The sequence below is a fragment of the Dreissena polymorpha genome, chromosome 2 (genome assembly GCF_020536995.1).
Source record: "Dreissena polymorpha isolate Duluth1 chromosome 2, UMN_Dpol_1.0, whole genome shotgun sequence".
NCBI classification, from domain to species: Eukaryota; Metazoa; Mollusca; class Bivalvia; order Myida; family Dreissenidae; genus Dreissena; species Dreissena polymorpha.
Genome location: NC_068356.1, coordinates 88,725,011 through 88,745,675, shown reverse-complemented (window position 1 = coordinate 88,745,675; position 20,665 = coordinate 88,725,011). Strand labels below are relative to the sequence as shown.

The 20,665-nt window shown below is 38.3% G+C and overlaps 1 protein-coding gene across 1 annotated transcript in view; it reads left to right on the top strand.

Annotated features, from left to right (window-relative positions):
- LOC127867970 (uncharacterized) overlaps positions 1 to 20,665 on the top strand; it is a 37,166-nt gene that overhangs the window by 3,419 nt on the left and 13,082 nt on the right. Inside the window, exons 2-10 of the mRNA XM_052409502.1 lie at positions 9,796 to 10,370; positions 10,676 to 10,808; positions 10,990 to 11,384; positions 11,818 to 12,184; positions 12,597 to 12,728; positions 17,113 to 17,324; positions 17,776 to 18,016; positions 18,778 to 19,012; positions 19,494 to 19,646. Coding sequence (XP_052265462.1) covers positions 9,796 to 10,370; positions 10,676 to 10,808; positions 10,990 to 11,384; positions 11,818 to 12,184; positions 12,597 to 12,728; positions 17,113 to 17,324; positions 17,776 to 18,016; positions 18,778 to 19,012; positions 19,494 to 19,646 — 2,443 coding nt within the window. The remainder of the gene's footprint in view (positions 1 to 9,795; positions 10,371 to 10,675; positions 10,809 to 10,989; positions 11,385 to 11,817; positions 12,185 to 12,596; positions 12,729 to 17,112; positions 17,325 to 17,775; positions 18,017 to 18,777; positions 19,013 to 19,493; positions 19,647 to 20,665) is intronic.

Here is a 20,665-nt window from a genome sequence, read left to right as displayed (position 1 = left end):
GTCAAATATTGAAATGTCACTATTTTCTGTAATGTGTTTCAACAAAGAAAGATTACCTTTATTGTTATTTCGAAGCGACAGATCTCTGTTTTTTGTATTTGTGTTGTATGCGTCGCAATTCTAGGTTATAATGAGTAATCATATCATCAGAACTGTTCATCAATAATTTATGGCGACATATTGAATTTGCACACTCATATTTGATGTACAGTCTGCTCGTTTAAATTTAAATTTTTGATATTATTGTCAAGGGTCAAATTGAAGCATTTTGGGTACAACGTGATTGCAACTGCATGTACATACTAAATATTGTGAAACGAGACATGATGCAAACGTGTTTGTGATTTCTTTAAAGTCATAACATGTAATTAACATTGTTTTATTTGTTTTAATAAATGGTTTGATTTTATTGTGTTTAGTTGAGTATCAAGAAATAATGCCCATGGCGCCTGGAATTTAGACAAATCCAACCATGAATATCTGTTTCGTATAATTGCTTATTAACGGCCATATATAATAATCGCCATCGTCACAAACAATAAACATGTGTTACAAGCGCTCATTCACACTTTTTAATCTGCTATATGCATATACAGAGAGAGAAAGCCGCGTTTCGACAAAACATGACAGTTAATCATACATTAAGGTGTTTTCGTTTTGACAAACTGTTGTGGCAATTCAAACTTAAAAGTCTATTTTTTACATAATTAAACTGTAATATGCAGACAATTGGAAATAATGTTTTATAATTCAAATATGTGAATTATTATAATGCCGAGCAAAATATATTTTTCGAAAACTAAAATAGTGTTAATAAAATAAAATGATTCACTTTTTTGTTGATATGTACAAAAATGTTTTTGCCTAACAATTAAAATTTGCATTAATTTTATTTGGTCATGCAATAACGTAACATGTCCTAAACATGTACACTAATTGTGTGTCGATCATTAAAGTAAGCGTCTGGACAACTGTCTCCGGCAAAAAAAGTTCTGACAGAAGTCGCCTTTGAGAAAATGGAGCTATTTAATGACCGGTGACATAAATTTCAAATTATTTTCAGTTTAAGTAACGTGATTAAGTTATCTATACCTTAGAAGCTCTTGACCTCCGTAATTTACGCTAAATAATTAGCAAAATATCTTATTAATCATCTAAATAAATATTTCTGTTAGAAATTGTCGAACAAAAATCGCATTAATCAAAGGAATATGGTACCAAAAAAATCCAAAATTCTGTTTGGTAATATATTCATTCTTGTTAAAGTTTCGATAAAATATACAATGTGTATGACATATTAACCAGTCGGTGGTGTTAAAATAATGTAATATAAGTGTCATCACCGAGTGAAAGTTAATGATGCATAAGTCGACTTAAAGCGAAATTTCATGTCGAGGTGATGGATTGTTGTAAGCTCACCTGAGCGATAGCTCGGGGTGAGCTATTGTGATCACTCAGCGTCCGGCGTCCGTCCGTCTGTAAACAATTTGTAAACATCTTCTTCTACTAAACCATTGAGCCAATTTCAACTAAATTTCATGTGGAGCATCCCTAGGTCATGGGACAAAAGAATTGTTAAAAAAAATTTGATCACATAACCAAGATGGCCGCCATTACCATATATGGTAAAAACCTTAAAAAATCTTCTTGTCAGAAACCGCTCATCAGATTTTCAAAAAAAATCACAGGGATGACCTTTGAAGGCTCCCCTGAAAAAGTTGTTCAAAGAAATTTGATTCGTCAATAAACATGGCCGCAGGAGCTCGTTGAACTTTGCATGTTTATTCGTTTTTGCCTATTTTGTGAAAACTTTCAAAAATCTTCCACATTTTTTGTCCGATCCTTTCCAAATTTGCACAGTGTCTTTATATCAATGAGGACACGAACCCTACAAAAAATGAGCATTATTGGTCCATGAAGTACAGAATTACCTCCCCTTGAATTGAGAAAATGGTGTTTATGCAATAAAGTCCAAATTTTTCATCCAATTCTTTCCAAACTTGTAAGGATTTAGCATGGTTCAAACAAGGGAAACAACTACGGTTTATGCATGTTCTTTTTATTACAGATTTGCCTCCCTTTAATTCATTCAAAATCTCATTTTACAGCAGAGATTCCAAATCTGACCTGTAAATGAGCCCCATATTTACTGCCAGTGCTAGGTTACCTTTTCCCATTTGATCATTCTTAAGTATTGGTCTTGTAATGCTGCTACTGCTTCTGCTACTGCTACTGCTACTACTACTACTACTACTACTACTACTACTACTACTACTACTACTACTACTACTACTTCTACTACTACTACTACTACTACTTCTACTACTACTACTACTACTACTACTACTACTACTACTACTACTACTACTACTACTACTACTACTACTACTACTACTACTACTACTACTTCTACTACTACTACTAGTACTACTACTACTAGTACTACTACTAGTACTACTACTACTACTTCTGCTACTGCTTCTACTACTACTTCTACTACTACTACTACTACTACTTCTACTACTACTACTACTACTACTACTACAACTACTATTACTACTACTACTACTACTACTACTACTACTACTACTACTACTACTACTACTACTACTACTACTACTACTACTACTATTACTACTACTACTACACCACCACCACCACCACCACCACCACCACCATTCACAGTGACAAAAAAACGTATTCTCACAATGGCTGCTACTACAACTTAAAGCCCATATAGGGGGGCATGCATGTTTTACAAACAGCCCTTGTTTCTATTGGATTTTAACCACATCTGTTCATGTTTATCTCCGACACATATTTTTAGGTCACCTGTCATGAAGTGACACGGTGAGCTTATGTGATCGTGTGATGTCCGGCGTCCGTTGTGCGTGCCTGCGTGTGTCCGTGCGTCCGTCTGTCAACAATTTGTTTGTGTAGACAGTAGAGGTCACAGTTTGCATCCAATCTTGATGAAATTTGGTCAAAATGTTTATCTTGATGAAATCCGGTTTTGGATTGTATTTGGGTCATCTGGGGTCAAAAACAAGGGTACTAGGTCAAATAATAGAACAACCTTCTGTAGACAATAAAGGTCACAGTTTTCATTCAATCTTTATGAAATTTGGTCAGAATGTTTATCTTGATGAAATCTGGGTTGGGATTTTATTTGGGTCATCTGGGGTCAAAAACTAGGTCACTAGGTCAAATAATAGAAAAACCTTGTGTAGACATTAGAGATCACAGTTTTCATCCAACCTTTATGAAATTTGGTCAGAATTCTTGATGAAATCTGGGTGGGATTGTATCTGGGTCATTTGGGGTAAAAATCTAGGTCAAATAAATAGAAAAACCTTGTGTTGACAATAGAGGTCACAGTTTTCATCCAATATTTATGAACTGTGGTCAGAATGTTTATCTTGATGAAATCTGGATTGGGATTGTATTTGGGTCATCTAGAGTCAGGAACTAGGTCACTAGGTCAAATCATAGAAAAACATTGTGTAGACAATAGAGGTCATAGTTTTCATCTGATCTTAATGAGTCAGGTGAGCGATTCAGGGCCATCATGGCCCTCTTGTTTTCATTTATGGAACAGTTGGTACATTTGTGTTTAGTTGAGTGTAATGTGTTATCTATTAATTTTGAACAAGATAATTCTTTCACGACATTACTCCTTTACGCGTAAACACTAGATACTCAGAGAAACACGCCCTCATAACAAAGTTATTGAATGGAAAGTTGGACAACGTGGATACAGTGCCGTTGGTATAATAATATAATAATATATAATATACGCTGTTTTAAATGCACCTGTGGTATTTTTAAGATTTTAGACACTTTGATTTTATAGTTTTATTTGCACAGTTACTACTGTATTGGTATTCTGCATACAAAATTAAAGTTTAAGAAAACTGTAACAAACTATTTTTGGATTCTCAGACTGTTAAAGTTGCCAACCCTCAATATTGTACACCCATTTTTATAACCATTTGATTAAACAATTTATTCTTGTGAACATAAATACATATAAAGCAATATTAATTAAGTATATATACAAATACCTTATATAAGCATTTATGATACTAAATGAGTTGTAACATGTGGAATCAAGAAATACAAGCGCAGACGTGCTTTTATATCCAATCCGAAAACGAGTTAAAATACATATCTATAGTAATAGGTCATTTTAAAAATATTTTTTGAAAAGTAACGGGAGAAGTAATATACCATCTTATGGAGCATACATTGTATATGATTTATCCTTGATCGAAAAATAGAAAAAACATTCTAGTTTGACCGCAAAACTTCCAGCTTCATGTGCAAGGGCAGCCAGGTTTGCACAAAATAATACGTCTTAAACATGTTGCAGTTGATTATATAAGATGTTTAATACCCTTATAAAGCATGTCATAGTTTATATACAATTATCATAATCTGCTTACAAGTTTGAATTACATTAGCATGTCATTTGAAACCGATGGTCCAAAATAGTTCAAATTGACCATCTCATATTACTCATATAAGGATTGATATTCGGAATTTCACAGTTTTTATACAAACTAGATAAATGGTGCAAACGTATGTTTAAATAAATGAAGATGTTTGAAAGTCTATTATTTTAAGGTTTTACCGTAAGAAACAGGATGTTAACAGTGTACGTGCAAAAATTACGAAGGAATTCCTCATTTATAAAGGTGGAGTTTTTACTTTGAAAATAAATGCAGTTGTTCAAATTTTATGGCTAATGAACATCCATGTAAACTAACCGCAATCGCCATAAACAATAAGAATGTGTAACAAACGATAAATCACAATTGTGTAATAATCTATTCGCAAGAGAAGGCTTATGCAGAGCAGCGTGACGGTAAATCATACAATAATGTGATATCATTTGTACAAAATGTTGTGGCAATTCAAACTTAAAAGTTTTATAGCATAATGACAATGATCTTAATATGCTTAATTAAATATTCAGTTTGTTTGGTTTTAGTTTTGAGTTTACTGGTATTTATTTCATTTCATTGTGGTCATTATTATATGTGAGGTACTTTCATAGAAATGTCAGACAATCACTTAAAACATACTGATAAAAGAGGGATATATTATCAAATATGTTTACCGTAATTTCTCTATGTTTTCGGACACTTAAAAATAATAAAAAATTTTCGTGTCCGAAAACTTAGATACAAAAAATATTAACAAAATACAGGTGTCCAAAAACTTAGAGTCGAAAATGGAAGTGTTCGAAAATAGCGTCAATTGTATCAACGACTACTGGTAATAGCACGCGCTTGTAAAATACCATGCCGTATAGTATAAATTACAGTTATACATGTTTGCACTGCATTTTAAATAATTGTAAATGCTTAATTTATTTGACAGAAAGTTACTTCAAGGTTGTACTTTGGCCAACGAGTTCAAAATTGAGCATGTGATGTACCGATACACGCTTGTATGTACCTGTAATTAACGCAATAAAAAAAGCAAACTATGAATTCTTTGTTTGTTCATTTCCGATAGTTGTTGTGTAACACCTTCCATTGTTCGTAAAACTTGTAATAGGGTGCATCACAATTTGAAACATTTAGTATTTGTCACAGTAATTTTACTGAAAAGGGGTAGTACCATTGCGGTAGATAATTGAACTGTTAATTGGCACTACCCCTGGTTATTGTCATAACGCTTATGCTATCGGGCGAAACCATTGTTTTATACCGGTTTACAAGGTTATTTACCCAAAAACGCAAATGTAATGGTCCATTGCCCTCAGGCATGCACCCGCAATGTTTTATGATGTTAATCTGGTTGTAAAACCCCATGATCGAAGTGTCATTAGATATCGAAAACAGGTTCGAAATTTGGTAAAATAGCGCTGTAAAATAGACTGTCCGAAAACTTAGACACATAAATAACGGACGAAAACTCGTGTGTCCGAAAATAAAGAGTCACGAAAAATAATTATTTTTGCTAAAAAAGGGGGTGTCCGAAAACTAAGAGTGTCCGAAAACATAGAGTAATTACGGTAATCATAAAACTGACATGATCGGACAATATGAAAATGTATCCTTTACTCAAACATTTGAAAAAGAATAACGTCGAACAATATAATTTTTCGACAACTAAAGTAATGTTACTTAAAAAGACATAACTTTCTGTACATACCAACGAACTGTTTTTGCCAATAAATGAAAAGTTTTATTAATTTTACTTGGTCAGTCTTTAACGTAAAACTTCTGTAACATGGCCATTGCGTTGCTTAAGTAGATTACAAATAGCAGATATGTCAGCCTTTCGTTGAATGTTGAGTCATGTTTTTCATCTTGAATTATATCTGTTAAATCTTAAACCTTTACATCAATTGCCTGAATGTGGTTCCAAGAAACACATTTTTATTGGTATTACATTTATGCGGGTTAACATGGTAGTCCGCCCATTGCGGCAAATGGGATCAGCTGAAATCCCTCCCTCCTTGGGAAATTGGTGAGCGAAAAAGTTAGTGGAATATGGAAAAATCAAAACGTGTATAATGATTACTGAATTGAACAATTTGAACAATTGAACAAGTATCGTCATTGTAACACTAATATCTTCGGCTGTTTGAATGCCATACCGAATATATCCTCCGTGAAAATCGATTTCACATTTTGTCGATGAACGGTTTACATCGATGTCAGAATATCGACGTGTTATTGAAACCGATCATGTCTAATTGTAGTAATTGAACAGCATGGAGTGCTTGCGTGATGATTTTTAAAATGGACGAATATTTGGCTATTACGTGGAGCGTTATCACAAATGTCGCCGTTCTAGCTGCCGTCCATAGCTGGTGTGCAGCCTATTGACCTTTCGTGTTCTTTCTGTTCATTTTACGCTAAATATTCTAACTGACGGCGTATTTTGATGAAATGGTTAGCATCTTCAGTAGATGAAAAACATCTTTGAGGAAATGACTTATTTACGTGAATCGTCCTGAAACGGAGCCTTTTTTTCGACTCCTATCAAGACTTACCTATCACATTAGTTATTTTGGTTTAAAATGATGTTTAACGAGTGTCATCACGGGCTGAACGATAACTATGTATCAATCGACTTAAAGAGAAATTTCGAGTCGAGGTGAATGGTTATTGTTGTCATTTATGCAACAGATGGTACATTTTGTTCGGTTGAGTGTATTGTGTTGTATATTAATTTTAACCATAACAATTCTATCACGACATTATTCCGTAACACGTAAACATTAGATGCTCAGAGAAATACGCGCTCATGAAAATGTATTGAATGGAACTGTCGATCATAGTTGAACTGGATTAAAACACTAACGAACTCATGTATTTGAACTTGGCTTAAATTTCCCGAAACGAAATACGAGCCAATACTTAAAATATAGATTTATATGCACAATATGAGTCTGTGATATTTTAAAGATCTGGAAGTAAAACAAAAACAATATAGGCTTCTCAGACTTTCCAAGTGACCACGTCTCAATATTGCATCCACATTTTTCAAAATTATTTAATTTAACAATTATATTTTTTGAACAAAAATAATATAAAGCAAGACTTATTTGCTATATATCCATTTATACATACATAATCTCTACATGTATAATAGTAAAATAAAGTTGTAACAAGTGGAATAAAGAAATTCAAGCACACGAGGGCAGTTATTTCAAATCTGAAAACCAGACAAATACCAATATCTAGTTTTAAGGAATGTTAACAATATATTTCGAAAAGTAACGGCAGATGAAATAAAGACACGTTGGGAGTATAAATTATCTATGATTCATCTTGGTTGAAAATAGAACGATTATTTAGTTTCACCGCACATATTTTTAGTTCCAACTTCATGTACCATGGCACCAACGTTTGTAAAAATAAATACGGCATAACCATTTTCAGTTGACTATTCCAGATGTTGCATGACCTTATGAAACAATTACCAGTTTAAATACACTCATCATACACTACTAAAAAGTATGAATAGCATGTAGCACATCATTTGTACGCGAAAGGAAAAGGACGACCCAAAGTAGTTTAAATACCTCATGTAATATTGCTTACATAATATTGATACTCAAAATTTCACATTTTCCATACAAACTTGTTCCATCCTGCAAACGTTTGTTTAAATATATTAACATGATTGATAGTCTAGAGGCTTCTTAAGTGTAAAACAAAGCGAAATAGAATTCACATAAAACAGATAGGGACAAATCACAATGGAGCACATTTAACGGAAACGAAAACAGATAACAGATTTTTTTTTTAAATGTCAGATGATTGGGCTCACATTATTTTCATCTCAAAATAATATAATACGCTTGAAATTAAATTGCACCCAAAATATTTACTTGATAAAACAACAGAGTGTAAATAAACAACTTATAATTACATATGTGAGTGAATATTCTTTATTTTGTATGGAAAAGAAAGGTTTGAGTTCGCAACGTACACACGCACAAAAAGGCACATTATTCGGACCATGTTCGTGATATTAAATGCATTTATAAGCAGACACTAAACTTGTCTGATTTAAGAAACAAATAATATCAGCCTCTATCCGACAATCTTTCCCTCAATAACTTTTTATGAGTGTTTTATCTTGTCAACAAACAAATTGTACATGCAACGTAATAATATGACGATATCAGAGTCAATGTCTTTACTAATTAATTCTGCATTAGAGCATTCACCTGATTATAGTTAAAACATATTTATTTCTTTTCTTTTGGCAAGTACAATAAATCAAAATACACAATACAATATATATCAGAAAAGGATTGAAACGAACGAAATGATTCTTATATACTTTCTCTCCTTAAAGAAACTCACCTAATTAAAAATATACATCTTGTTTGAAATGACCCGAAAACGGTGCGCATAGATTTGAACAGCCAGAACTTTATTCATTGTGCAAAGATTTCCATGAACTTGGTCTTATTCAACGCAGAAATAAATATCCTTTCTGTAAATGTTCATATCTTGATATACTTTTACAAATGCTGGGACAAATTTTAAGAAACAACACGATACACAACTCGCGTGACATTCTCGTCACCGATCTGATCCGATCTAAGACTAAAATCTTCATGGAGTAAAGGCATTTTTCCTGCAAAGTTCACGGACCTCGGTACCATAATTCAATAAAACGTATGACAAAACATTCATACTGTTCTTGTCGTTACATTATGCATCAAAACTAAATGATCAGCGCCGTTTGAAACCTTTGTTTACCTACATCTCAACTGGCCGACATTTTAAACACACGAGTGATTACATTGGTCCAACGCGAATGTGTGTCTTTACACCTGAAGATTTCATTCATGAATCGGGTCTGATCGTTGACGAGTAGGTCGTCACGCGAGTTGTGCATCGTGTTATTTATGTAAATTTGACCAAGCATTTGTAGTTGATGAAGTTATGGCTGTTCAAAGCGATGCACCCTGTTTTCGGGTGTTTTTTAGTTAGATACCTTTGATAGTTAAGTTTGTTTTCAGAAAAGTTTATTTGTCGATATAATGTGATTATTTTTGCATTCAAAATGCTTTACTAATCAATATCATAGCCACACGCTAACCACCCTAGGTTTGGATTCATCCCCTTGAAAATAGTGTTTCTTAAAATATGTATATGATTTTCGTTGAACCATATCTGACAGAGAGAATGTAAACTGGCCTCTTCGATTTTTGTGTGTCTTGTGCTTTTGTGGATGCTCAAACGTTGTCAACGCCGAATCTCAAGCATTTACAGACATGTCAATCACAATGTGATGTCGTGCTTTTAATTTCAGACCAAATCTCTGCAGATGAACTCGATCAGAACCAACTTGATACACTTGCTGAAACCCTTAAAATAGAAATCAGGGTCATTGACAACCTTCGAAGGGAAGCAACTAATCACATTGTCAGGACTACTCTCCGAAATGATGGCCTTGAGCCAATTCCATCATCTGGCTGGAGGCTTTATTTCCACAGCATGCTCCTTTTATACCCGGATGTTTTTCCAAACAATATGACAAAAGAGCTTGACGTGGAACAAATTCGGGTGGGCATGGTACAAGGCGACCTTTATTACATTGAGCCCATGAGCGGCTTCAAGCCTTTGCCCGCAAGGTCCGCCAGGAATTACAACATCGTCGTCAGTCTGTGGGCGGTGCAGCGGACGGATTTCATGCCTCTTTGGTATGTCACGTCGGCTGATAAAAGTGTTCAGCCACGCATTGTGCAATCCACGTCGTCATTCGACCTCGATTACGTCACTGATTTTGATGACGTCAGACAGTGGAAGCGTTGGCGTGGAGATCGCTATAATCCGTTCACCCCACAGGAGCGGGCAGAACAACTGGCGTACGACTATACTAATAGTGTATGTATTTTAGTAATTATGCATTCACATTTCAAATAAAACGAATGACGATTTACTCATGTTCATATGCCGTGTACAAACAACAGTCATAAGATCTAATGAACTACCGTTGCGGTTGCATATTTATATACAACAACAAATAACCACCTGTATTATCTGTTATTTTTTAACATGAATATAAGACAATCTCCAATATTCAACTAAAATGTGAAGCTTTCGGATCGATATTCGTTGTGTCAACGTATTCATAATCTATGCGATGCATTGTGTTGTTTCAGAAATATTTATTTATTTGATTGATATAGGAATACAAGGTAATTATCCCAACACCGATGTCACTCCAGATAGACCGTCAAAAGCCCCGGGTTTCATTCAATTCAAACTGGAAGGTGTTTGCAGAAGACAGCATCTTTTACAACACGACTGTGTACATAACAGGTATATTTATAGATTTTTCATGTCCCACAATGTGTTCGTTTCGTACGTTTGTATATATTGATATGCATGCCCATGTATTTGATATGTTTATTATTGTTATATGAGTATTATACTCGGAATTATCATCAATATCACCATATTCAGTATCAAAACGTATCATCATTACATGATTATTCAACAGAAGAACTCCAAATTCAGCATGTCGTCTCAAAGCCCAACGCTTCCGTCATAATACTGAGTCATAATACCACCATTGAGCCTGAAGGGTATACTTTAAACGTCGACGTGAACGTCATTCGTTTAGAAGCAAGTGACACAGCGGGAATGTTCTACGCCGTACAGTCTCTCCGAAGCATAATGTACCATGGAGATATCCCAGCCATGAACGTCCAAGACGCGCCGCGGTACCGCTGGAGAGGAATGCATTTTGACGTCGCTCGAAACTTTCACACGCTCGCTGACGTCAAGCGTCTAATTGACGTCATGGCGATGTACAAGATGAACGTGCTGCATCTCCACCTCACGGATGACGAGGGATGGAGATTAGAGATCGACGGACTGCCGGAACTCACCGAGGTAAGTCTTGCTGAACAGGAAAACGGATGGCATAAGATAGAGGCAAACAAATGACCCGTTAGTGTATGTATGTAGGAAAACTTTTAAAAAGCTATAGCCGTCAACTCAAGGTAAGTCGGAGGACCAGACATAATCGTTCCTTGGTTTAAATGTGTAGATGATTGTAAAGAGTGAGATTTTAACTTCGTTCGGTTTAGAATAGATAATAGCCCGCTGTCTTTTTGTCCAATGTGGAATATATAGCATAGTTGTCTGTGTCAAAACATTCTCTGTGAGGGCATCCGTGTTTGTGACGTATTTCTTGTATATGTATCGTATTAATTTAAAGTTTTAATAACTACGATGACAAATCTAAAAACAATTAAGTGCGTAATATTTACAAATAATTAACAGTTATACAAAACACCATCATAATAGTATTCATAAATACTAGGTCGGCGGCAAGAGATGTCATGACCCGCAGGAAAATGACTGCATTATTCCGCAATTCGGGTCCGGGCCATTCGCTAACTCCTCCGGAAGTGGATTTTTCACCAAATCGCAATATCGGGAAATACTTTCTTACGCGACGAAAAATCACATAAAGGTATATCCAGAGTTCGACATGCCAGCGCACTCTCACGCCGCGGTCGCTTCGATGGAAAGTCGGTTCAGGAAAACGAAGTCCTCCGAGTATCGCCTTGTTGATCAAGAAGACAGTTCTACATACCTGTCCGTGCAAAATTGGAAGGACAATGTCCTTAACCCCTGCATCAATTCCACATACGCATTCATTGGCAAGGTTATGAATGAAGTCAAAGGTATAGTAAAACTGAGCCCCGTCGTGCAACGACATTACTGCTCTAACCCCGTATTGACATCTAGACTTATACGATTACATCTGGTAAATTAAATAGCGTATGGTCATTTCAGTTAAGAACTATAAATACAAATAAATGTCAATGAAAGCCATCTTTCAACAAAACTCTACCTTTTGAAGTTTTGTCAAATAGTTGCAAAAGAAAATATGCTTTGAGTAATATAAAAACAGTTTATGAACAATAACAGATACACGCGAATTTCTTAATTTTAACATGACATGGGCCTTTACAATTTTAACATGAAATTATCCATTAAATCATATATAACTTTTAGTATAGGCCTTACTTCAATGATCCATAGTATTAAAACTCAGTCCTGTGTGCGCCGGTCACTGCTCCCCCTTTTTTTTAGCCCTTCACGCGAACATTCAGCCCCTGGCGATCTTCCATTTCGGTGGAGACGAAGTGGCCAAAGGGGCCTGGGAGAAGTCACCAAGATGCAAGAAGTTCTTGCGGACCTTTCCGCGGTATAACGTCTCCCAAGGTGGGTTGATCCGTTGATTAAAATGTATTCCATGTTGTGCGTCACTAATGAAAATATGTAATAAATGAATTGTCATAAAATGATAAATACCGTGTTACACTTATGTCAACAAATATGATCTGTGTATTTAAGCATTTATTTTTTAGTTTAAATACAGTCTAACCTATCTGTGCTTGGTTATAGACTGCTGCTCATCCAACATCATCAGCATGGATACCGCTGTCTTAAAATGTTTCGGCCCTTTTAGTTCCATGAACATTGTGATAGCGGTAGGTCCACAGTGATGATCAGTCACTGCGTGTTGGTTGATTGCCTCCAGCTCTTCTTCTCTCGCCTCAGCCACAGCCAGCTTGATGCCCGTTCAGCTGCTTGGCTCAGTCTCTGGATAGCCACTTGTCTCTCCCTGTCAGTAGTTCTTACTGCTGTCATCAGCCTGTGCCCTGACTGGGAACAGAACCCTCTATCACGCCAACTTCCACGGGAAATAGCCAAGTACGCTAGCCTTGTTGCTTGCACAGATCCATGAGTTCTGTGTACTTTGCCTTCTTTCGCTCGTAGGACTCTTCACATCTTGCCTACCATGGTACTGTCAGCTCTATGGTGACGAGCTTCTTTCCTGTCTCTTACAACAGTACAATATCTGGTCGTAGGGTCTTTTTAACCACGTTTGGGAAAACAAGCCTTCTACCTAGGTCAACTTCAATCCCCCAGTCTCTTGTGCCATCAAGAATTGTTTCTGTGTCTTCTTGGTCTCACCCGATTTGTCGCAAGCGATGTGCCCATGGTGGGGGTAATTACCACGTTCTTACTTCCGTTCCTTCTCAAACCAGTCAGCCAACTCTCTGAGGACCAAGTTGTGTCTCCATCTATATCTTCCCTGTATCAGTGCTGTTGTACAAGATGACAGAACATGCTCTAGGGTGCCTACTCTGTTACACAGGCTTCATTTTGGATCTGATGTGAGTCCCCATCGGCACAAGTTCGCTTGGGATTGTAGTAGGTCATAGACAGACCTGAGAAGAAAGGAAAAGGCTTATACTTCCAGATGTCTCCCCATGTCAACTTCCTGTCTGCGGTATTCCACGTGGTCCATGCTCCCTGCGCTCCCATTTCCACGGCCCTTGCTTGTCTGGCATTTTTTTCCGTTCTCCTGACCTCAGACTGAATCATCGCCCGCCACTCTTTCTGGTCTGATCGGCTCCACAGTATCACCTTTCTCGCACCAATTCCTTCACGTTCAACAGCAGTCACTCCAACAATGTCTTTATGCTTGAGCGCGTTCTCTGCCTGGCTCACAGACTTTGTCAGTGACCATTTCCTGCTCGTTCGGGTTTGGATCCCTGCCTCACGGATGACCTCGTCTGGAGAGTCCCTGAAGGTCAACACAAGTCTTGCTTTTGCAGTCTTGAACTCTTCTACAAGTGAAGATAGCGGATGCTGTAACTTGTTTCTTTTCCCTTAGAGTCAAATAATAGTAAAACTGGGTGGAACTCCTAGCCACTTCCGGAGGTGTCGATTAGTGGTTCTCTCCAGGGCTTCCACTGTTGTGTTGGGTACCTCGTAAAGCATCAACGGCCAGATAAGTCGTCTTGGGAGCAGTGCGTGCTGGTATAGCCAAGCTTTGAACTTGCCGGGTAGTCCGCAGCGGTCTATCTTCTTGAGATCTCCCTTACCTATTGCTCTAACTTCTTGACATGTCGCCATCTTGTAGGCTTGCATCAAACCACTTGTCCAGGCATTTTATTCGACTCGTCAATATGGACGGAATCTTTGTTCTGTACGTAGAGTTTGAGCCTCTCTGTTGTCTGTCCTTTCTTGATGACGAAAGATCTAGATTTTGCTGCTTTGAAATTAGTTGTTCCCCAATGAAGCGTCTCTCGTTGGGCAGCATTTATCAGAAGGTTAATCCCCATGATGAAGAGCACCAGGAAACTGTGCAGCCGGTAGCGATTCCTTTCTTCAACTTCTGCCATCTGGTTACCTGGTCACAAACAGCAAACCGGAGCCTGATTCCATCCAGGTAACTGGTGATGATTTTCTGTATGTGGCCGTCCACATGGTAGTTTCGGAGGGATGTATAGATGAGCTGTTGTGGAATGGACCCGTATGCGTTGGCCAAGTCGAGCCAAACTACAGTGAGATCTTTCATCCCTTTCTTTGCCTCACTTATAAGCTGTGTGATAGCACTGGTGTGCTCTATGCAGCCGGAGAAACCGGGCACTCCTCCCTTCTGGACCGAAGTGTTGATGTATGCGTTGCCTGTCAGGAAAGATGTAAGTCTTCTTGCAAGGATTGCGAAGAATATTTATCCCTCGAAGTTGAGCAACGAGATCGTTCGGAACTGGTTGACAATCTTGGAATTGCGGCACTTTGGTGTAAATATCCCCTCGTTCCCTTCCAAGCGTCTGGTACATCCCCCTTCCTCAAGACTACTTTGAAGAGCCTCCAAAGGCGCTTGAGAAATAGTGGACACATCTTGTACACTTCGTACGGGATGCCATTGTGTCTTGGCGCTGAAGCAGCTCTGGCCTTTTTCACAGCTTCTTTTAACTCGCCTACCGTTGGTTCCGTCGCATTAAGCTGTTTTTCGGGTTCCTTCGCTGGATCTATTCGGTCACAGTCACATAACACGTCCGCTCGATTGCGGTCAGAATGGGTCACATGAAGGTAGTTCTCTACTTCCTCTAGCCGAGTTTCCAACGTTCCTGACCTTTCTTTGTCGACTAGGGTTCTTGCGAATTTGTATGGGTTGGCTGTGAAAGCTGCCCTCTTCTTTGCCCGTTCCCGTGTCTTTCTCCAGCTATTTTCGGCTTTCCGTAATGATGTAAGCTGTGTCCGAACTGTACCGCTAAGCTATGTAAGTCCTATCATCTCTGTAGGTGAACTAACACAGTACCTTCGTCTCAGCTGCTTGAGTTCACTTCTTAAGTTCTGGATGCGGACTTGCCGCCTGTTTGGTCTTCGAGGTTCCTTTCTCACTCTCTCCTCTTCTAGTCCAAACCTCTCCTTGCCTACTGAATATATCAAGGTTGTGAGGGTGGTCTGGTCAGCTTCCGGTCTACTGGTCATTGCATGGCTGCTTCGAGGATATTATCTAGATCATCGTCCAGTTGGGTCCATGATGTCTTGTCTATTGCCTTGGGCCGTTTAATCCTTGGTATCCTGGTCCTAGTGGCAGTGTCTTGCTGTGGTCTATCCGGATCAGTCGCCTGGCTTGCTTCAGGGCTCTGTCTGTAAGAGCTCTAACAGGGGGTCCTCATCCTCCTCAGGATTCCGGGAGGCTTCCTGTGGGGTCTCCTGAACTGAGAGTTCTTCAGTACTGTGGGTTGAATCCAGACTGGAGTATTCCTGCGTCTCACTAGCAAACATGGCTATGCGCTGTTCTTGTGACCTCACACGTTGACAACCAGACTTACCTTGGTGAATGCGTTGACTGCGTTGGTTCTTGCACAACTTTCCGCAATTACAAGTGGCTGATCCATCTCTATTCGTAGTCGGTTGGGCTGGCCGTGTCGATTTCATAAAATCCCTCCATGTGAGTGTCTTCATCTTCCTCCCCCCTCTCGGTAGACTCTGGGGTTTCTTTCAATTGTGGAGTCTGTAGCTATTTGTTGGGTGTCCACTCTCGAAGACTGCATTTCGGGATGCTACCCCTAGTGCCCCTGTTCCAGTCTATCCCTGATGCCATCTGTCTTTCCAGCGTCACCATTCTGTTCTTTGTTGTCATCTAGTCTTTCCTAGAGGTCATTGGTCCCTCCAGATATCGAACTAGTTTTCATACAGTCTAACCTATCTGTGCTTGTAATAGACTGCTCCTCAACCAACATCATCAGCATGGATTCCGCCGTCTTAGAATGTTTCGGCACTTTTTATTCCATGAATATTCTGATAGCGGTGGGCCCACAGTGATGATCAGTCACTGCGTGTTGGTTGATTGCCTCCCTCTCTTCTCCTCTCGACTCAGCCACAGCTGCTTGGCTCAATCTCTGGATGGCCACTTTTATCTCCCTGCCAATAGTTCCTACTGCTGTCATCAGCCTGTGCACGGACTGGGAACAGAACCCTCTAACGCCAACTTCCAAGGAAAAAAGCCAGTACGCCAGCCTTGTTGCTTGCACAGATCCATGAGTTTTGTGTACTTTGCCTTCTTCCACTCGCATGCCTCTTCACATCCTGCCTCCCATGGTACTGTCAGCTCTATGGTGACGAGCTTCTTTCCTGTCTCTAACCACAGTACAATATTTGGTCGTAGGGTCGTCCGGACCACGTTTGGGAAAACAAGCCTTCTACCATCTTCCATCTTCCAATAATATTACTGTTGAAAAAGTAGCTTCGTGCGTTGCTATCTTCTATTGTCCCTAACCAATAATTCCTATTTTTGAAGGTCTGAAAAAGTACTTCGTCGAGCGCGTTGTTTATCTTGCGGCCGAGCGGGGCATGTCGCTCGGTGGCTGGGAGGACGGCTATTTTAACGGCTCGGCGCCAATTCCGGCCGGCGACCTTTCGGGGGCATACCTGTATGTTAACCCCTGGAACAACATTTGGGAGTGGGGAAGCGGCAGTAACGCCTATAAGTTAGCCAACGCCGGATATAAGGTAACGTAGTTAACATATGTGATTACTTACCTGTGTTGAATAATGCAGCTCTTGTTGTATTAAGTATGAAAATAGTATGTGTTTTTAGGCATTTTGAAAGTTTTGCGAATTAAAAATGTTTCAACATAATGTTATTATTTTTCGGTAATATATTTGCGCAACTTTTTTCTTTACAAAATATCCTTAATGGATTTATTAACGAGCCGATACTTTTTCAACCTCCTTAAAGGATATTGGGCATCATACGATTAATTTGAAACTTGAACTCAGTCAAACGCTTTGCTTTGTCGTAGCTATCCACATTTGCTAAACTTCGCTTACCAGATGTAAATGATATTTAAGTTGATCACGTATGTAGATTACTAATGGAAATATTTATAATATGCATATAAAACTAATGTTAATATGATTTACACTCAGTGCTACTTGTAATCTTTTATTATCCTGACAGGTCATCATGACCCAGGCGACAAATCTCTACTTCGACCATCCACAGGAGCCCGACCCGGAAGAGCGGGGGCTCTACTGGGCCACACGCTTTACCGACACACGCAAGGTGTTCGACTTCCGGCCAGACGAACTTTACGACAACATCCGGGAAGACCGCAGCGGGAACCCGCAGAGCAAGCACGACGTGTGTGGAGATGACATGTCAAAGTGCACGCGTTTGGAGAAACCGGAAAACGTGATCGGTAGGTCCTGACAAACTCATCGCGGTAGCTCACCCAGACACTCTGCCGCTTCCTTTATCACTATCATCATTATCACTATCATCACAATAAGTTACCCATCGGAAAACTTCGATAGGAAACCCTATGGAACATAATACAGTTAATGGTGTTGGTGTTTCTGTTGTTTCTGTTTTTTTATGATATTGTTGTTGTTGTTGTTTTAATTCAATGGTTTACACGAGTTAAAGGGACTGTCCAACAGTTTAAAACGTCGTTCGGCGCGAATCGATATTTTTGGAAACTACAAGGATTGCTTATATAGCTAAAAAAAAACTCCGCATTTGACGTGAGCGTGGATGGTCGAGTGGTAAAGTCGGGAGACATTTTACTCCAAGCTTCCATGACTCTAGGGGTCAGTGGTTCGAGCCCTGTGGAGGTTAACGTTTTTTCTTCTTTTTTTAAATTGTATTCTTATTTTTTACTGGAGATTTTTAGTTCAAATGTTTAAATTTGTCAATATAAAGCATTTAAAGCAGTTAATGACAAGCTTTAATACATGCCAAAATCTGTTGGACGGCCCCTTTAAGTAAGCATTAATGTCTACAGGGTTAACAAAAATTGCTTGCAAAGATTCATATATATAAATTATCAATTAATGTACAAACAATTGCGGTCGCATGTGTTAAAGTGAATCGAAAATTTCATGCGTCTTGTTTCAGTACAAACGTATACAAATGACTGCTCCAAACTTACTCTACGGACTGTATACGTGTTATTTCTAGGTATACAAGGCGCATTGTGGAGCGAAACGATACGTACGAGCGAAAACATGGACTACATGCTCTTCCCGCGCCTTCTAGCGCTCGCGGAACGCGCGTGGCACAAAGCGTCATTCGAGCAGACGGGCGCATCGTCGCAAAGTGATTGGCTTTCTTTCGCAAAAGCGCTTGGAACAAAGGAGTTTTTACGACTTGAAGGAAATGGTGTTCAATATCGTATTCCTCCGCCTGGAGCAAGGTTATATAGTTCCTTTATGGCGTTACGTTATCCCGACAGCTTTTAATGCTATTTTTTTTAATTAAGGCCAGTGAAGCTGATGAACACCATTCGTGTAAAAAACGTCCTGTTCAAAAAGAGGTATATGTAGTTGAACACATTTAGTAGTGAGTAATATCGCACGGAAAGGTCACGGCGCGAATACGACCGGCTTACATTTCCAGCTTATAAAATGATTATCTTCATACGGTATAATACCTGTACATTCAATACACATTCACTGGAATTCAATATGGACCGCAAACTCACAACTGTATAAAATATTTTTAAAAATAACAAAGGCAATTTTAAGTCAAAGTATGCAGTAGTTGATTCAAAACAAATTCATTCATAATGGTGGTTTGGTTTGAAGTTACACGATAATCAAATGATCCAATTGGATTCTGATTAATTATTTTATGTTAACATACTTATCATAGAACGTAATACTATCATTTTACAGGGTTTTGTCTGACGAAGTCACAGTGACCACAAAATACCCCGGGCTTGGTGCCCAGTACAGCTCGGATAACGGATCTACCTGGCAGGATATCGGCACTTATCAACCAACCAACGTTACATGGAACGACGCAGGAGCAATTCTCCTGCGAGCTACGTACGTTATACGTTATGTCATGTTGTAAACGTTTATAAAGCAAACATTTAAGTAAATGCCTATTTCAGCGTGTATTTGCTTGGCGGCAAGAATATATTTATTTTAGATTACCCAAGCTGCTCTAACATTACCATGTCCCTTGACTATTTTATTACATTTGTTATTGTGTATCTATTATGTAAAAGCGTATAAACCCTCGAAATCAACGAATGTTTTGTACAATATTTCAAAAAATAAAGTTAACACATAAAAATCAATGATCCTCATAGCAATAACCAAAATTTCAACGTTAGATGTGGTCTGGTAACAAAGATTTATGAAGATAAAAAATGCTATTTGTGTGTTGCGGGACAATATATTCAACACATGTGCATGTACCAAGTTAGTGTTCGTGTGTCGTATGAACAGATATCGTTGCGGGAAATTAAAATGGAATGTGCCACACAAAAAATGACGAGCATTTTGTATCTCTTAAAATCTAAGTAACCATACCACATATAGCGTTGAAATTTTGGCTATGCCTATAAGGAACACGTGTTCTGTATGGGTTAACTTTATTTTACGAAATATTGTACGAAATATTTGTTGATTTTGAGTATTTATGTTACTTTAACACAGCAGCTTTTAAATACCAAAATACGCTTTGGTGATGGACATGGCGTAGTATGTTGTAAACAGTTGAAAAAAAAACTTCAATTTACAAGAACAACAAATAGACGAAATAGCTCGTATCTAAGGTTAAATTAATTTACATGGACGAATTGCGATATTCACCTCATTATTGTATTATAAGTCAATCATCGGGCGTATAACTCATGTCTTGTTGTAAGCATGATACGAATACAGAAGTTAAGATATTGTGATTGTATATGAAACAAATGTCTGTCCAACCACATAATAAATAGTTTATATCAAGTTTGTGAGGTCAACATGCATATCTAGGTTTGAACTGGTCGAGCCTGTCATTATAACCATGCCTTAGACACTGTAAAGTGGTAAACATGAGGTTTGAGACGTCA